Below are 16,771 nucleotides of genomic sequence, written 5' to 3' on the forward strand. Positions count from 1 at the left end.
ACGAGCCCTCTCGGAAAGGTCCTGGTTGCGGGTTAACCCGAAGAGACTGACTGTTTAGATGAATTATCTAGACAATGTCAGTGGCCATTTGCCTTGAGTGGGGAGACGGGCTGCGGGGCTAGGGTTTCACCCGTCTCTCGCCAGACCGTGGTGCTCCACCGACCCCCCCCACCACCCCTCACCCCCTACTGCACACAGCTCTGTTGTTTCTACGCCTTAGTCACTCAAATTATGAGTCGCTGAACCCTTACCGCCAGAAAATTACCCCAGCATGCACCAGGAATGAGGACAGAGGCGTAGCACTTTTTTTTTTTTTCTTGTACTCCTTTTCTTCCTCCCCTGCTTTCGTTCTTTCCGTCTGTCTCTTTTTTTTCCTCCCCATTTGCTCTCGCTTCCCGTCCCTCGAGTTAATTTGAGGGAAACGGTACTTCCTCGGTTTGTTTGATTGGCTCTGACGTTACTAAAGACTGCAATCAGGGGGCCATTTTGGGGCCTGGTCGCAGATTAAATCAAGGGGAAGGCACGGCAAAGGAGAAACAGACCCAGGCTCTGTGCTGCATAGCGTGTGTTCGCATGCTAAAGGGCCCGGGCAGGGTTTCCCCATGATATATACGGCCTGTCTGGGACGCCCCGGCCCGGGCTGAAGGGAGGCTGCTTTTTTTCTAACACAATAAAGGCTTAAGATAATCAACGTGTGACTACAGCAGTACCTTGTCAGATTAAGGCTGGTTGGAAGTAAACCTGGGTTGTGATTCTTCCCAGCGATCGAGTTCCAACTGATCAAAGTTTTGCAATTGCATGTGCTTTTGTGTGTGTGTGTGTGTGTGTGTTGGAAATATGAGCGAGTGAAGGAGAGAGAGAGTGAGATTTTCTTTCTTCCTCTTAAATCCAAAGACGAAAGACTTTGATTTCCACATATGAAAATATTTTGCGGGCTGACGTCTGAAATTGGAGGTAAGTAATGAGCTGGAAGTACTGCTGCCGAGTAGGAGGGGAACACCGAGGCCGCTCAATGGTTCTGTTTCAGCTCATTATGTTGCGTCATATTTAAAATAAGCCTGACTCCCTCCCTATAATGCTATGCGAGAATATACTGTGCATGTACATATCTCACATATTGTGATCTCAGCATAAGAAATACAAAAAATATATATATATTTATATATTGGAGTATAATGTAAATATATGCATTAGATAGGGATTTAAGGTGTGTGTTTAATACCTTTGTATGAATGTTAAAGATATTACAAAGAATATATGATTAAACTGCCGAAGCCAAATTAATTCACAGATTACGATGTGTTTTATTTAAACCGCAGCAGACTCAGAAGTGGGTCGTCATATATATATAGTTTATCACAAAAAATTATGAGCTCCATGCTTTGGCAATGCGTATATCAGTAGTTAACTGGAAACATAATAGCTGAGTTGGCTCTTTTGTGCGCTGGGATGGAACAATAGCAGTAGAGGAGGGCCTGGGGGGAAAAGACTCTCTTCCTGGTGCAGCACGGAGCGGTTTGTACCTGGTGCATTCACAGCAGGGAGCTGTTCAGCAGAGAGGAGGTGGTGGTGGCTCTGGGGAGGGGGGGGGGGGGTACTTACGTGGGTTGAGGATCTTCACGGAAGAGTCAGGGTCCGGGTGCTGCTTATGGATCACTTGGGTGCAGATCTGCTCCGTCAGAATCTGTCGTTGGGAGCAGAAGAGAAATGGTTTACTCCAGTCACAGATAAACACGCTTAGATCCAACACGCAATGGAAACGTGCGACCGACTGTGGATCCAAAGAAGAATGGAGCGTTTTACTGCAAATTGTATTTCAGAACCTGGTCCTGATCAAGTTAAGATGGATGGAGCTTAGTGGGATGTTTCGTGTGTGTGTGTGCGTGTGTTTGTGCGTGTGTGGTTACGGTTCAGTGTATTGTGGATATGTGCTGTTATACATCATAATATAATTACAATATTCCAGTCATACAGAAGACAGACTACAACCACAGTAGACCATATTTGTGTATCTTATAGTTGATCCAATATGCATAACCATAACCTTAAGTTGCATCATAGCTCAAATGTGTATGTGCAGGACTTGTGCGTCTGTGTTATTGTCTATTCAACATTCTTGTTGGTGGCAAAACAAAACAGAATAATGGCTCAAATATGTAAATCCTTAACCTGTGGTGGCCTTGTTCAAATATTATCGTGCAAAACATGTGCAAACATCGGTAGTCTTGGTTATACCTCATTCTTATCAGTAAGCAAAACAGAACATGAAAACGTGTGAACACAAAATGCATGTGGAGTGCAACATGGGGGGGGACTGACCTCAAACAGTGCGTTGTAGGTTGTCATGGTGACCTGGCTGCAGTTGAGCATCAGCCTTTCGCTGAGCAGCGAGAAGAGGCCGTGACCGAGCATGACCTCTGCCTTCCTCCTGGTGAGCAGCGGGGGCACCGGTCAAAGGACAGGGAAGGATATTATGTATTGATCTACGCCTACAGTGTTCGCTCCATAGTAGTATCAAGTAACAATGAGCAGATGTCCGATATCACACCAATATGATTTATCAACGTAATGCCATTGTATTAGATCCATTGTATTGGATCCATTGATTATAATTGAGGTATCTATCTATCCATCTCTATACAGATACATATATATATATATATATATATATTTTTTTTTTTTTATATCATAATTTGTGATAACATTTTCTATTAGAATCGATCACTCAGTTATATCACATTTGCTGAAATCGCTTTGTCGATTGTAGCCAGTCTGTATTTACGACATTAATGTTTCTTATGGCAGGGGTTGGGACATGCCAAGCTGGGAGCTTCTAGGAAACCGCCAAAGTAAGAGCACATACTAGGTTTTAAGCTGTACAACTGGAGCCGGGCTCCAGCAGACTTTTGACATGAAGGGGAAATGAAGAGGAGGATTCCTGCTGACTTAAGTGGGAGCAGCACTGTGCCGCTTCGCTTTCATCTCCCACCGCGGGGAGAGGGATGAGGGTCTGGGCTCAAGTCCCGCGGACGGTTTGTATAAAGTCCCAGAGTCAACACTCTCTGTGCTCTGGGGCAAGAGACCCTATATGTACCGATGCTACTGCTGCAGCCGCTGTAGGCTACAGGGGGAGCTAGCTAGGCTGCAGGCCATAGTTCATGGTGATAAGTTACTGGTTGTATTCACTTTCATTTGCTCTATACCTAAGAGCTAAAAATGTACCTATTATATAGTATTAATAATATTTGATTGTACATTTTACTTTAGAGAGGTCAACAAATAATGTGGAATATAAAAGTAAAGTAACGCATTAGGAGAGGAAAACCTTGGGAACACAGGGACACAACACAGTCTGTAATGTCTTTACTCACTTTGGTTGCAAGTGCTTGAGAAAGTAGCCCAAGATTTTCAGTGTCTGGACTCGAACGGCTTCGTTTTTGGACGCGAGTAGCTTGTAGATCACGCTGTTAAACAAACAATAATATACACCATTGGCGTGAGTAAAGTAAGCATTTAAAAATCATCCAATACATTATTGACACATTGTATTCAAGTCATTTTCAAGCAGCTGAACAGTCACCATCATAGAATTTAAACAATAATAATTGTTTTAATACTCATAATAAAAGAATATAATTTAACATCTTTCCAAAAAAAATAAATAATTCAGACATTAAATCCAATGTGTTTGAATATCTGGGGATGACACCGTGAATGCTGGCCTTGCTAAGAGTGAATGTTTCACCCGCAACACACCATCCTGCTATTCTCTCCTGGAGCGGCGGTAGCCAGGCAGAGCATTTAAATGAGCTGTATAAATCAGAGCACGGGCCCATCTCCGCAGCTTCCAGAGACTCAAATTAAACTAGTAAAGCATCTTTATTGCCCCACTGGTGTCAGGCAGCCTCCATTGAAGCACAAAGACAGGGCGCAGGGGTCAAGCTAAAATAACAAACAGAGAAATTAAAACATAAAATCATAGACTAGGCCGTAGATTTTAGGTTATATTACGTCTGGAAGATATTAATATTCAACATAAAATGAGGTACATATTGCACTTTTTACTTGATAGTTTGTCTCAGGTTAAATTTTTGAATGTGCATTGTTAATATGAAGAACTAACTGTAATTGCATTTCACAAAGCTTTGAAGAAATAACTTTTATTTCTCAATTATTATTAAATTTAAACAAGAAAACTGTTTTATGTATGTTGCATGGAGATTGCATGTAAGAAATATTTTTAGAAATAACAATTACCGAAACAAGCATTACTCTATTCAAAGATACTGAATACTTTTAACAAATATTCCCTCTGAATTAACAACTCTTATTTGAAAAACAATTATGTCTTCATTTAAAATAAGCAAACTCTATTTGCATAGAGAGAATATAACCTTTGAATAAATAACTGCAATGCAAACTGTAATTACCTCTAATTAAACAAACCAACTGTACACATTCTACAAATATAACCGCAGAAATGTAATGAATAACTATTTTGAAATATATCATCACTTCATTTTCATGAGACAAATCTAACCCTGGAACAAGCTACTTTCTGGAACATAACCTGAGGCATTATGAAAGCTGGATGGTAAAATGGGGTGGGGGGGTGGGGGGGGGAGGCGCGGAGAAGAGAACAAGAAGGTTCTGAGGTGCTGGGGGACACCAGTGAGGATCTGAGGTAGGTGTGGGGAGAACGTGGAGGATCTAAGGCAGGTGTGGGGAGGATGGAGGTCAGGTTACCGGATCCCGTTGCGCTGCTCGAAGGCCAGCACCATTGAGCCGGGGTGCTCCGACATCAGAGCCACCAGCAGCTGCAGCACGTCCATGAGGTTATCGTCCTGGAGCACAGAGAGGATTGGGCCATTATAGAGCTTTTCTGAGGAGATGTCGTCAAAGACGGCCATCCTCCAAATGTCACCCGAGAGGTTGTTAATGGTAAATACTAAAATATGCACAAAACTGAATTTGAGTTTTTGCTTTTCTGATCTAATTTTGTCAAAATCGACAGTGGGTTCATAGGGAAAAAATACACAAACGTAATTTTGTGGTATTAGCTTTTCTCATATAATGGCGTCAAAGTAGGCCATTGTTATTATCATAATTGAGTTAGTAAGAAAAAGGAAAAAGAAGCCGAATATTATTTGAAAATGGTAGGATTTGTATTTTTCTCTCTGTACTTTCATTTCCCTACAGTGTCGCTTTAGGCACACTCTGGTGTTTAGGATCAGTTTAAAATATCCTGTATAAGAACGGGGAGAAATTACCATTTGATTTGAGCTCATGAGGAATAAATGTGTTTTTATTGTGTGTGATTATTTTCTAATATAAAGTCGTGAGGCTCTGTGTGACAGTGGGTTTCGGAGCGGTGTAGTAAACACCTTCCAGGTCCTGCTGGGATTTATTATATTTACACTCATTACAACCCTATGCATCGCTGCGATCTAAACATGCCTGCTTCGGTACAAAACGTGATGGGCAGAATTAGAGCTGCAGTGATTCTTATTTTTTGTACAGAGTACTGTGTATGTGAACGTCAGAGGGAAGATGTCCAAAGTCAGACAGTGATAAGGTATTGGCACCATCTGGTGGTGATATGGGTATGGCAGCTGATAAAAGCACTCCTACCTCATGCATCGTGAGCAGATAGTTGAGGATGCTCTGGAGCTCGTCTTCCTTCACACCGTGATCCTTCAGTTGAAAACGCAAAACAGTTTTCATTGCATTACAAAGGTTTGAAAATAATGACAACGATTTTGCCACACGTCTTTGGAACAGCAAAATGTACCATGGTTTTAGTGAGGCAACATTTAAACAAGTACATCCAATCGGTATAGTACCATGATCTTCAACCAAAAACGAGCTATACTCTTCCTGGTTAAGCTTATTTCTAGCACTAAATGTTGCTCTGATTTCAAGTCAATAGTTCCATCTTACAAATCCAATTAACTATCAGATTCATAATGCATTAGTTGCACAAATGTGCATGTGTAAGCACCATTTGGTCAATAAAATCTGCCATGCAATTCTAATATATTATTATTATAACTCAATGTTGTTTTGAAAGGATAATGCCCCAGACACTCTCCATGTATTAATATTTCATCCTAATAGATGGCTTTGCATATATGAATGAATTGCTGTCCTACCTTCATGATGAGCTGCTTGACAAACAACAGCAGAAAGGCTCGCAGGGAGTAGATCTCCTTCTGGGTCGGTCTGGGCCCATCTGAAAAGACAAATGAGAACCCTTCAGATCCACCCTACTGTGACGATAGCCAGCAAATCAGCATTGGAGAAAACATGACAGGGTGCTGCAGATGACAGACTGTTGATTTTGTGGGCATTAATAGATTAGAAAAGGCTGGGGCTGGTAAAGTAAAGGGAAGTGGCAGGGCCCAAAAGATAAAAAGGAATGTGATATGTCAATAGCTGACTTATTTACTCATCATCAGTTTACCATTTACCGTAAAATAAATCCACTTTCCAATGTGATATGGTGTGGTGTTCTTACATCTATACACAGGATACTATTTATTACTAATAAATATCCAACATTATTTCAAATAAATGCATGATACATATGGAATGGAAGGAGCAGGGTGGGGGTCAGGGCAAAAATCAAGGATGCATACAGGTAGAGTGCAGACATTGCGGTTCGACCCCTAACCCATGAGCTGGGAGTCAAACATCCTCACCCTAATACTACCCCTGCATGAATACTGGACACACATCGCGCAAAGGGTGGTTTGTCATGAAGAGACCCAGCTTGGCGTTCTGCCCGTGTGTTTGTAGTACTGCCCTGTACATCACGTCTTATCGTATAGTGTCATGGTGGTCCTCACCGAGGCCCTTGGGCACCACACCGCTGCGGTCCAGGGGGTTGACCACCCAGTAGTAGTACTTGAGCGTGTGCATGACCTGCAGCACCGTGCCCACCCGCCGCACGGCGTTGTAGATGGTCACGGTGCTGATGAACTCCGTGGCCAGGTAGGTGTACAGCATCAGCTGCACCTGGGGAGGGACGGACACAGCAGATGTTGGCAGGGTAACACACACACACACACACACACAAAATGAATGCGTACTCACTTACGTACACACACAGACACACACGACCCACATGCACAGACAGGCACACACAAGGACGAAAACAAACTTGCAGGCGCTCTCCAGTCATGCCAGGGTAAAATGCTAATCATCGAACACATGAATGTGCACGGACACACAGATAAATGTGCACGCACACACACATAAAAATGCACGCACACACACACAAATATGCACACACGCAGACACAAATTTGCACACACGCACACAAATGTGCACCCCCCCACACACACACACACACACATGAATGTGCACTCACTCACTTACGTACACACACACACACACACACACACACACACTTGACAAACATGCGCAGACAGGCAGCCACAAGGACGAAAACAAACTTGCAGGCTCTCTTCAGTCATGCCAGGGTAAAATGCTAATGATGCATCTCTGTGGGCTGTGTGTGTGTGCTTAGGGTGAGTGGATGGCTGACAGGGTCCAAGCACATAAGACAAGGACAGCTCATGTAGATGTCAACCATCGCTCTAAGGTAGAAGGCCTAGCGAGGCTCCACTCCCCAGGACACACACAGACACACAGAGGGGACTCGGACGATGGCTGCTGGTAACGTGTCTATGCATATTTATCTTTATACGCGACAACCGTTGGGTGTGTGTGTGTGTGTGTGTGTGTGTGTGTGTGTGTGTGTGTGTGTGTGTGTGTGTGTGTGTGTGTGTGTGTGTGTGTGTGTGTGTGTGTGTGCGTGCGTGTGTGTCCGACCTTGGCAGGGGCGTGGATCCAGATGGCGGGGTTGAAGAGGATGTGGTCACACAGCTGTTTGAGCAGCATGACGCCGTTCTGCAGGTTACACAGGTAGCGGGCGAAGGCCAGGACGATGTCCAGCACCGGCCGCGTCACGTGCATCTTGGAAGACTGGATAACAGGTAGCAGGCATTGCCGTAGGAGGGATATGGAGATAGGGCACGCGATCCAAAATGCAGTTCACTAACAGAACCATGATCATATTATTACCCAGCTTCTAAAATGATGCATTGACAATACACAACTTTTAAAGGGAGATATGACATTGTCAAAAACACCAGAGGAAGGCACCAGAAGAACTCAAAAGGTTCAACTTCTCACAGTGCTAGTTCACTTACATTACACTGCTTGAATCAACTAGAATTGTGGTATAACCTTCTTGACCACATAAAGCAAAGGATGTATGATTTGTGATTTGTGAAGATTATTGTTGGATTCATTTTTCCAGACATGTCACTTGTGTCGGAGGTAGTTGTGGACTGTGTGTGGTTGGGCATTTTTCTCAAGCAAGCCTACAGGTGGGCTGTGGACATTAGGGACTGAACACAAGGAACCAATCACTACATCCCCTTAAAATCTTGGGGAGTGTGAATGCATCGCATAAGTCTTTGCGTGTGTCTGACAGGGGAAGGTAATAACAGTCCAACATAGTCTAATCGTAATGACAGAGATTCACTATTGTTAATTTCCCAAGGGGAGATGTGGTACACAGCAGCATATTAATGGCCCCACAGATATAGTATGTAGCACATATCCTTTTCAGCCAATACACATTATTATATGGATGGGTGGGCCATTCTCCGTAGAGTGAGCGCTTGAGGGAATTGAAGTGCATCTTGACAATTTAAATGCATCTAGAGAACATAATATTGGTTTGTCTGGATCTCCTGGTGCTGAAACTGCTTCCCAGGCCCCACTAGGAAAGTAGCTCCTTCTCTAATAGGTCACGGTCTAGAAGTATAGATTGGGTTTCGATCCACAAGACCAGCATGCTGCACTCCGGTCGTTACACTGGTTTAATGGTGTCCTTAAGCTGACATTTGGACGAACCACTGATAAGCTGGTGATTCTCACCTTCTCCAGAGTGTGGCCTATGACCAGGAAGCCTTTGCAGGCCAGGATCTGCTCCTGCATGGCCACCGAGTTCTTCAGCAGCTCCATGACGAAGGAGAGCAACGTGCAGCTAGGAGAGGAGAGAGACGGACAGAGGGACAGAGATAAGACAACAGGAATGTGTCTTTGGCCTGAACCTTGCTCCAACTCCTACACGTTTTGATAGAATGAGGTTGCTGTGTCATGGGTGTGTAGGGGAGGGGGATAGGTTCTGGGCTGCATCACATTGAATACAGTTGAGTGGACACCTCGGTGCTGTGAACACAACACACACAAATAGGCCCTGTGGTCATGAGGCCGAGTCGTGCCAAGCGGCACGCAAGAATAGCAAAATGATGACTTCAGCACGATCCAGTGTAGTGCAACATCACATTAATGGAGCTCACCATGGGTTACTTTTAATCCTCTCATTTAAAGTTATAACAAAAGGGTAGGCCGAATACTAATAGCTGTGTGTGTGTGTATGTCCGTGTGTGTCGCAGTGCCTTTGTGTGATTGCGCATGTGTGCGTGTGGGTATCCATCTGTGGGAAAACAATTGTGTGCGTCTTTGTGTGGGTAAATGTGTGTGTGAGTGAGTGAGTGAGTGAGTGAGTGAGTGAGTGAGTGAGTGAGTGAGTGAGTGAGTGAGTGAGTGAGTGAGTGAGTGAGTGAGTGAGAGAGTGAGTGAGTGTCTGAGCGAATGAGTGAGCCAGTGAATGATTAAACCTACCAGACGGAGGTATCCAGCTCTTGACTGGAGGGCTGGTAACAGTCCAGCTGTGCAAATAGAGGGAAGAGGACCTGCACTCCTCCGATGGAGTGGATCCCACTCTGGACCGAGTGGGTCACCACTGCCTTCACATCCTAGGAAACAATAACAACAACAACACATAAACCAAACACGACCTCAAGTGTACAAAAACATACTAGGCTGAGAGGAGGAGTCATCAATTCTATCACTTATCCCGTCTACCGTAATGCAATTTGTGTTTTCTTACTCCTTAGGAGCTATGTACGTTAGTTATCACTGCCCTGGGTGGAAGAATAAGAATATGAAAAGTTGAACCACAGAAGACATTGAGTTCTATCTGAAACATATAACAGAGACAGATATCTTATCGTAGGCTCCCTTTCACCACTCAAACCATGCGACTTAAAGGATATCGCTCCCTCAGAAGCATGCATGGAAGTCCCACCCTCTCTCTCCCAAATAACGCCAGTTTGAAGCACCCCGTCCCAGACCTTCCTTCGTGAGATGAAAAGGCCTGGGACCGAGGGTTAAACGTATCACCCCTCCATAAAACAGTCTCATTCAACCTTATGAGTTGTTCTTACATCCCCATGACGGAAACAAATTTAAACCGGTGATGTGTCGCTGCAGCATGTGTCATTTGTTCAATAAAGTTAGAATTGCCAAAAAATTACAATTGAGGTAAGTTTCCATGGCAACGTTCTCAGCAAACAATAAGAACCAGTAAACTGTGATTACATAGAGGGAATTGACTTCCTGGAATGAAACACACCTGTCCTCAGCCCCATCCCGTCACCAAATCGGAAGCGAGGCTTGGGTGGCACGGCTAATTGCCACAGAGATGGGTTGCCACGGTGACAGGGTGCCGATGGCTTGTGTTTGCCGTCGAAGGGGATTGGTTGAGCCATATTGGCGTCAGACCGGTAAGAACAACAACCTGATAACTACAGTGACATCCATTCTGTATCCACCAAATAGTTAAGGGGTCTCCCTGAAGTGAAGGTGTGTGTTAATTTGTGTGGTACATGCAGGGAGGTGCTCCGATGCACACAGGACTGCCGGCATTATATCCTATAATAACACTGCATATTTATGTAAGAAATTCTCTAAATGTATGCGTTGAGTAGGGGTGAGATGTGTTCCACGATGCCTCGCTTGGTGCAGATCGTCATTTTAGAACACAATGATCCAATCAAAAACACTTTTACAGACAAAATCAAGAATTGCCTGGTCTGCATTGTACCGGCATTGGATACCGAGCCATGCGTGTTGTCCTGAACTGAAGCAGCTAGCTGGTGCTTATCCGCAGCTTTTTCAAGACGCACTAATCTGACCAGGATCAACTGGGTTGTGGCGCAGTGTCCCTAATGAGGCAGTTAAAGTGAGGAGAAGCCAAGTGTGACATATGCATTATCCCAGGGCAGTACACACACACACATACATACACACACACACACACACACACACACACACACACACAGATTTTAGAGGACCAAGGTTACTCAGGTTGGTAGCATGTCAAGCAAAAAATTAAAAAAATTAACAACAGCAGTGATGTAATAGCCAAGGTTAACAGCATTAAGCACAAAATCCCGAGGCACAGAGCACGAGATATGGCGACGTCACACAGGGTTATATTAATGAGCCGTGTGTTGCCTCTCCCCGCATCGTTAGCACGGTCGAACCGGGGGAGACAGGCGGACATCAGGTATGTGAGCTGGGAGGGCCGACACTCTGGCTTGTGCTGTGCATTGGACCATTAGTCGGACCAGTCGCTGCCATTTGTCTGGATCCCAGTTTGCCCTCAACCTTATTTTTAGGCCCGACATTGTTAGCGGTCAAAACGTCTTGCAATTTTTTGCATCTGCTTCTACACACACACACATTGTTTTTACAAAACTATCAAACTCTTGCGGCGATATTAATGCCGCAGGGATTAGCAGTCGTTCACTCCCGGCTCGAATCATGAGTCTGTTTGCATACACACTCTTTATGAGACCTTCTAAGCCTTGTATAAGGGGAACCCGAACCCAAGGATGGAGAACACTTAGGGACTCCGAAGGAACCCCGTTGTACATCCGGATCCTATCGTCCTGATAAGTCTTTTATGATATTGTATCTGCGCGCTACTGACTTCAAAAACAAACCCGTGGGTGGCACTTACAGCACCCCACTGTGCTGCATCAAGCGCACTTGCACCTCTGCAAACCGAAAACCACAGACTTCCTGCCTGTACCCTTTGCTTAGTTTCCGCTTTGGTGTACCTGCAGCATGAGCGCATGGGGTGAGTGCACGAAGATGGAGGCGTTGTCCTTGGGGGAGGACTCCAGGCAGAGCTGGGCGTCGGTGGCGCGGGGGTTATAGGTGAAGGCGATGCTGCCCGACAGCTTGCCGTCATACAGCAGCGTTTTGTGGTGCTCGGCGAACAGCAGGTCGCTCTCCGCCTTGTATTTAAATGTACCCTGTGATGGAGGGTGAGTCAGGGCGGGGGCAAAGGTGAGGGGGAGAGGGAGAGAGAGAGAAATGGAGAGATTGAGATAAAAGACAAACAAAAACAACATCAAAATAAGCCGTTATTGTCATCTTCCCCAAAGAATGTTGATGTTGTCGATGTTTTTGATCCAGTTTCATATCGTCAAACATAACGTCCTCCAATATTTTTTGAACTTGATATTGTATTTCTCTGACCAGGACTTCAAAGCCAATTAGGAAGTCAAACATATTTTGGTCACGTATACTCCACTACCCTGACCTTCAAGGAGTATGATCTTCTTCTGCATAAATAATAACCTCTAGTTCCTTCATAACAACAAAGAAGTAGGTCTTTACAAATAGTATATCCAACCATGCATTATTAATAAATGCATGAACTCATTAATGAATGAGTAAAGAGGACTCATAGTACGTCTAACCTGTTCAATGCACAAATTAATTCAAGTGAACGAATGAGTGCAGAATACAGTACATCCATGATCCTTCATGGCCTTCATGCATGCATGTATCATAGCATCACAAACAAATGAATGAAAGTGAATGATTGAAGTGTTCTGAACCTTGTATCCTGGACCCAGCTGGTAGATGGCCAGAATCTGAGCGGCACTGAGGGCCTCGCCAAACAAGAAGACCGCCCCCATCTGGCCGCAGAACATCCGGTTGGCGTCCGCCGTCTCCGAAGAGCCCAGGAAGCACTTGTCAAATGTCTGCAGCAAACAAGGAAAGAAGAAGAAGAAGGAATAGATGGATGGATGGATGGATGGATAGAGCAAAGACAGCATGGGAGCAATGAATAAAGAAAGTATGGAAGGAATATAGGAAGGTAGGAAAGAATAATGGGATGGAGGTGAAATCCAAGTGGACAGGTAAAACCAGAAAGGCCAACATTGTGAATGAATCCAATTTAAAATAACCATCACAACTAAGCATGAAATTAATGTACTTCTTAGACTGGTTCAAGTTGGTCTTTATATGAGGATGCAGTACTTACGTCGCTGGTGTTGACGAACCAGGTGATGTCGCCGTAAGAAGCCAGCTCTCCGTTGACGTAGCAGCTCATCTCGCTGTTCTTCCAGCGGTTGTACACGTGCACGATGGTCACCATGTACCACTACAACAAGACGGGCAGGACAGGCTGGTGGTTACTGTGAGAAGGACTGGGTTTGATCCCCAATGCCCGCTGTCTTCCTTCTAGGCATACTTGAGCAAGATTCAATAAGCCAAAACGTGCTCCTCACTATACCTGAAATGAATGCTTTGGATAATCGTGTCTCACAAGGACTGAATAGTCACACAGAGATTGACACACAGGCAGGCTGTCATGAACACTTCAGCATTTATAATATGTACAGTATGATAACTAAAAGTCATTTCCTCCTTGAACATTTCCCGGCAGACAGATTTGGTACACCACCAAATCCCTTCCAGTTAAAATCCCATCTTACTGTAGATCACACTTTCAATCAAACTCTGTAAAGAAGGTGAAACAGGTTAGCGGCATTAGCAATCACGAAGGGGGTTGTCATGGTTACTTCCAGAAATGAATGAACCGATTAAATTTAAGCCAGAGTTGAGTTGAAAATTAGTTTCTTTCCCCCGTGTCCCTCTTGAGTTTGTGTGTGACAGCTAGGTGGGACTTACGCCCAGAGTGGGCACACGGCGGACGTTTCTCATTAGCCGTAGCCAACGGACGGCTCTAAACTGTACCAGGCTTTAGTGTAAAGCTGGCAGGAGCAGTGGGCTCAGTCCATTGGACATCTCCATCATTTGTCATTGCTATTTTTTGCTGGCTAGGAACCCTGAAACATACCAAACTAATTGTAGCTCTTCTGATACTGAAAGTGAATCCATTCTTATTTTTTCAGAGTCAACATTTGGTTGTTGTGCACTTGCATACATAACATACTCTAATATTATGAATATCGACTGCAAATATGATATTCTGATTTTATCATCTAAAACATATATAATAATGATGTACTTTTCATATTCTTGAATCACATTTAGGCGATATGTTCGCATGGGTTATCCCCTGTGAAAGACCAATTGAGCAGTGTGATTCACCCCTCTCTCTCAGAGATTTTCCGTTCCTTCCTGTTAACTTACTTTCTGTGGTTTGAAGTCGTACTTCACGCAGTGCTGGAACCCCTTTCCCTTCGCCTTTAACGAGGTCACGATCAAACAGCCGCCCACAAAGTGGGCAGAGTACCCCAGGCCTTTACTGGTGCGGAAGCTGGAAAAAGGACATTTATACACACACACACACACACAAACACACACACAGACCATCAAAAAGCGTGGCGATTTCAGACATCCACCCAACTGGGAAAAAAATAAATGCCACCGATTTGAACGATCGGGGGAGACAAGGGAACAAAAACAGCTCCATCATTGTTCCGTTTTGTGAATGATCATTGTTGTTGTGGTAGCAGCGCTTGGGCAATGTGATTTAGTGAACTCATCTATTTTTAAGAGGCAGCAGGCCGAAGAAGCATGTTATTGCACATTCCCCGGGCTTGCTAGCAAGCTGCTTGGGTTTGGCATTGTTTTCAACAAGGGCTCCCAACAGATTCTTGTTTGATAAATTACATTTCTGGCAATGATTAAAGATGCCGTCAAACTAAAGTCACTTCCTTCTCTTTCCAAAAAGTTTGGTTGCAGTTAATTTCTAACAGGGTAAAAAACTTTTATTATAATTCTAGAATATAGAAAATGCTTAACATGGATAGTTTAGTTTGTAGACCACTAGCTTGCATAAATAATATGTCACATTTTGCCAAAGAACAATTTTGTGCTAATTCACATATTTGCCAAAAATGCATGGCAGCAATACCTCATTAGAACAAATAAATAAACACAGAAGGGCTTTAAGCATCGGCAGATAATTCAAAAACAAAAGCAAGTGGAGTCCTTGATAACCGGATCCCAGGAGAGGACGGCAATAGGCATTTAATTTGTCAAGCTGCTGCATTTACTGTCCTGTTTTTCCTAATGTACTTCCTGCCTATAAATTCACAAAAACTCTCACACCCCAAACCCTAAGTAACTGTAAATGCACCTCTATTTACAGTTTATACAAACTACTTCATGTTTTATTCATTGTAGTATTTCAATCCAACATTGGAACTTCAACATCATAGGAAATTGGCATTGTCTCCATTTGTATTCGCATTTAAATAGGTGAACCAACAAACTACACTAAAAGGTTTAAAGTGAATATGTGCTGTGCCGTTTGTCGGCTACATACCAGTAGAGGTAAGGCTTGTCCTTGTCTATGTTGATGTTGTTGAGCGGGTCCATGCGCAGCCAGGTGTGGAAGGTAAAGCCGTTCTGGTAAGGCCATTTGGCTATCGGAGGCAGCGCTATCGCCTGGTAAGGAGAGAGAAAGGGTAGGCAATGGCTTATAAATAGTACGATAATGACAAGGGAATACCATAACTAGTACGATAATGACCCACAGATCAGATGTAATGTCTTATTGCAACATCCCTACTGGGGATCAACATGGCCGACTAGTATTTAGGACCCTCACCCTGAACATAAGGGTGCGTGAGCAAGGGTACGTCTATCACTAAAAACCTAAAAACAGCTCAACCGAACAAGACATAACATCACTAGAATAGCAAAAAGAACACAAGAATACAGTGATCAAGGGACACAGCTCGACCGGAGAGCGGTACAAACAGAAGAAAAGGAGGCGAAACCACTGAGCCAACCACGCTTTGGGTCGTGGTGCCCAGCGGCAGTCCCTCGTAAACGACCACAATAACATAAAGACTCAACAGCCAAACAAAGCCACGGAAAATAGACTACCAGAGTCCCTCTCAAATAAATAATACATTAATAGACGCAGATACACAGTGGAGAGACAGGCGACAAGTAGTGCTGACCAAAGCAGCGGCAGAGCCTTGTGAATCCAGTTTTGGGTTGGCAATGCGTGTCCATGGCACTTTTTCTGCCATTTGCTAGAGAGATAATACTTGTGAGCAGGGGGAAACATTGTCGCTTTTGGCATCATTGAGTGGGTTGGCTATGAGACAAGCAGGGGATTACTATGGGCTTGGCTTTTTTCAGTAGGCTCTTAAGTATGTGGTCTGAAACCATATAAATAATTTCAACAAATTAACCTAAAATACAGAGTGGGCAGGATTTTTCCTGTGAAAACCCTAACCAGAGGACAAACTTGAAACAAATTTCCCTGGAGCATGTGTGTTTGGTCTTCCTGTCTCATTAGCAACAAAACACAGGAAGAGGAAGGAACATTTTACTGATGGCATCGTATTTGTGAGTGTGTGCATGTGAAGGGGCACACACATCACAATGCACAACCAAGACAGACACATCCTTTCTCCTAACACGACGCCATATCAGCCCTCTCTGGCCGACAGACCACACGGTTCAACAAGGGGGGATCCATGCTAACTGTACGTAGTAAGCCACACACAAAACACACGTTAAGTAAACACAAACAGTGCAGAACCAACAAAACCATGGTTATAGACTAACAATAATATAAATACTATTCTATTCGTGCCCAACATTTGCAGAATCAAGC

The 16,771-nt window shown here is 44.0% G+C and overlaps 1 protein-coding gene across 6 annotated transcripts in view; it reads right to left on the minus strand.

The window, feature by feature from the left end:
- The window catches only part of lrba (LPS-responsive vesicle trafficking, beach and anchor containing), a 183,672-nt gene that overhangs the window by 146,489 nt on the left and 20,412 nt on the right, over positions 1-16,771 (minus strand). For all 6 annotated transcript variants that reach the window (XM_079728923.1, XM_079728920.1, XM_079728922.1 and 3 more), the window contains exons 5-19: positions 15,464-15,585; positions 14,323-14,449; positions 13,208-13,327; positions 12,777-12,923; positions 11,988-12,185; positions 9,703-9,836; positions 8,953-9,061; positions 7,837-7,989; positions 6,849-7,017; positions 6,153-6,232; positions 5,632-5,694; positions 4,747-4,844; positions 3,372-3,464; positions 2,320-2,428; positions 1,603-1,684 (exon numbers count right to left, since the gene is read on the minus strand). In XM_079728923.1, coding sequence (XP_079585049.1) covers positions 1,603-1,684; positions 2,320-2,428; positions 3,372-3,464; positions 4,747-4,844; positions 5,632-5,694; positions 6,153-6,232; positions 6,849-7,017; positions 7,837-7,989; positions 8,953-9,061; positions 9,703-9,836; positions 11,988-12,185; positions 12,777-12,923; positions 13,208-13,327; positions 14,323-14,449; positions 15,464-15,585 — 1,804 coding nt within the window. The remainder of the gene's footprint in view (positions 1-1,602; positions 1,685-2,319; positions 2,429-3,371; positions 3,465-4,746; positions 4,845-5,631; positions 5,695-6,152; positions 6,233-6,848; positions 7,018-7,836; positions 7,990-8,952; positions 9,062-9,702; positions 9,837-11,987; positions 12,186-12,776; positions 12,924-13,207; positions 13,328-14,322; positions 14,450-15,463; positions 15,586-16,771) is intronic.

Source organism: Pollachius pollachius (genome assembly GCF_949987615.1).
Source record: "Pollachius pollachius genome assembly, chromosome: 2".
Lineage (NCBI taxonomy): Eukaryota > Metazoa > Chordata > Actinopteri > Gadiformes > Gadidae > Pollachius > Pollachius pollachius.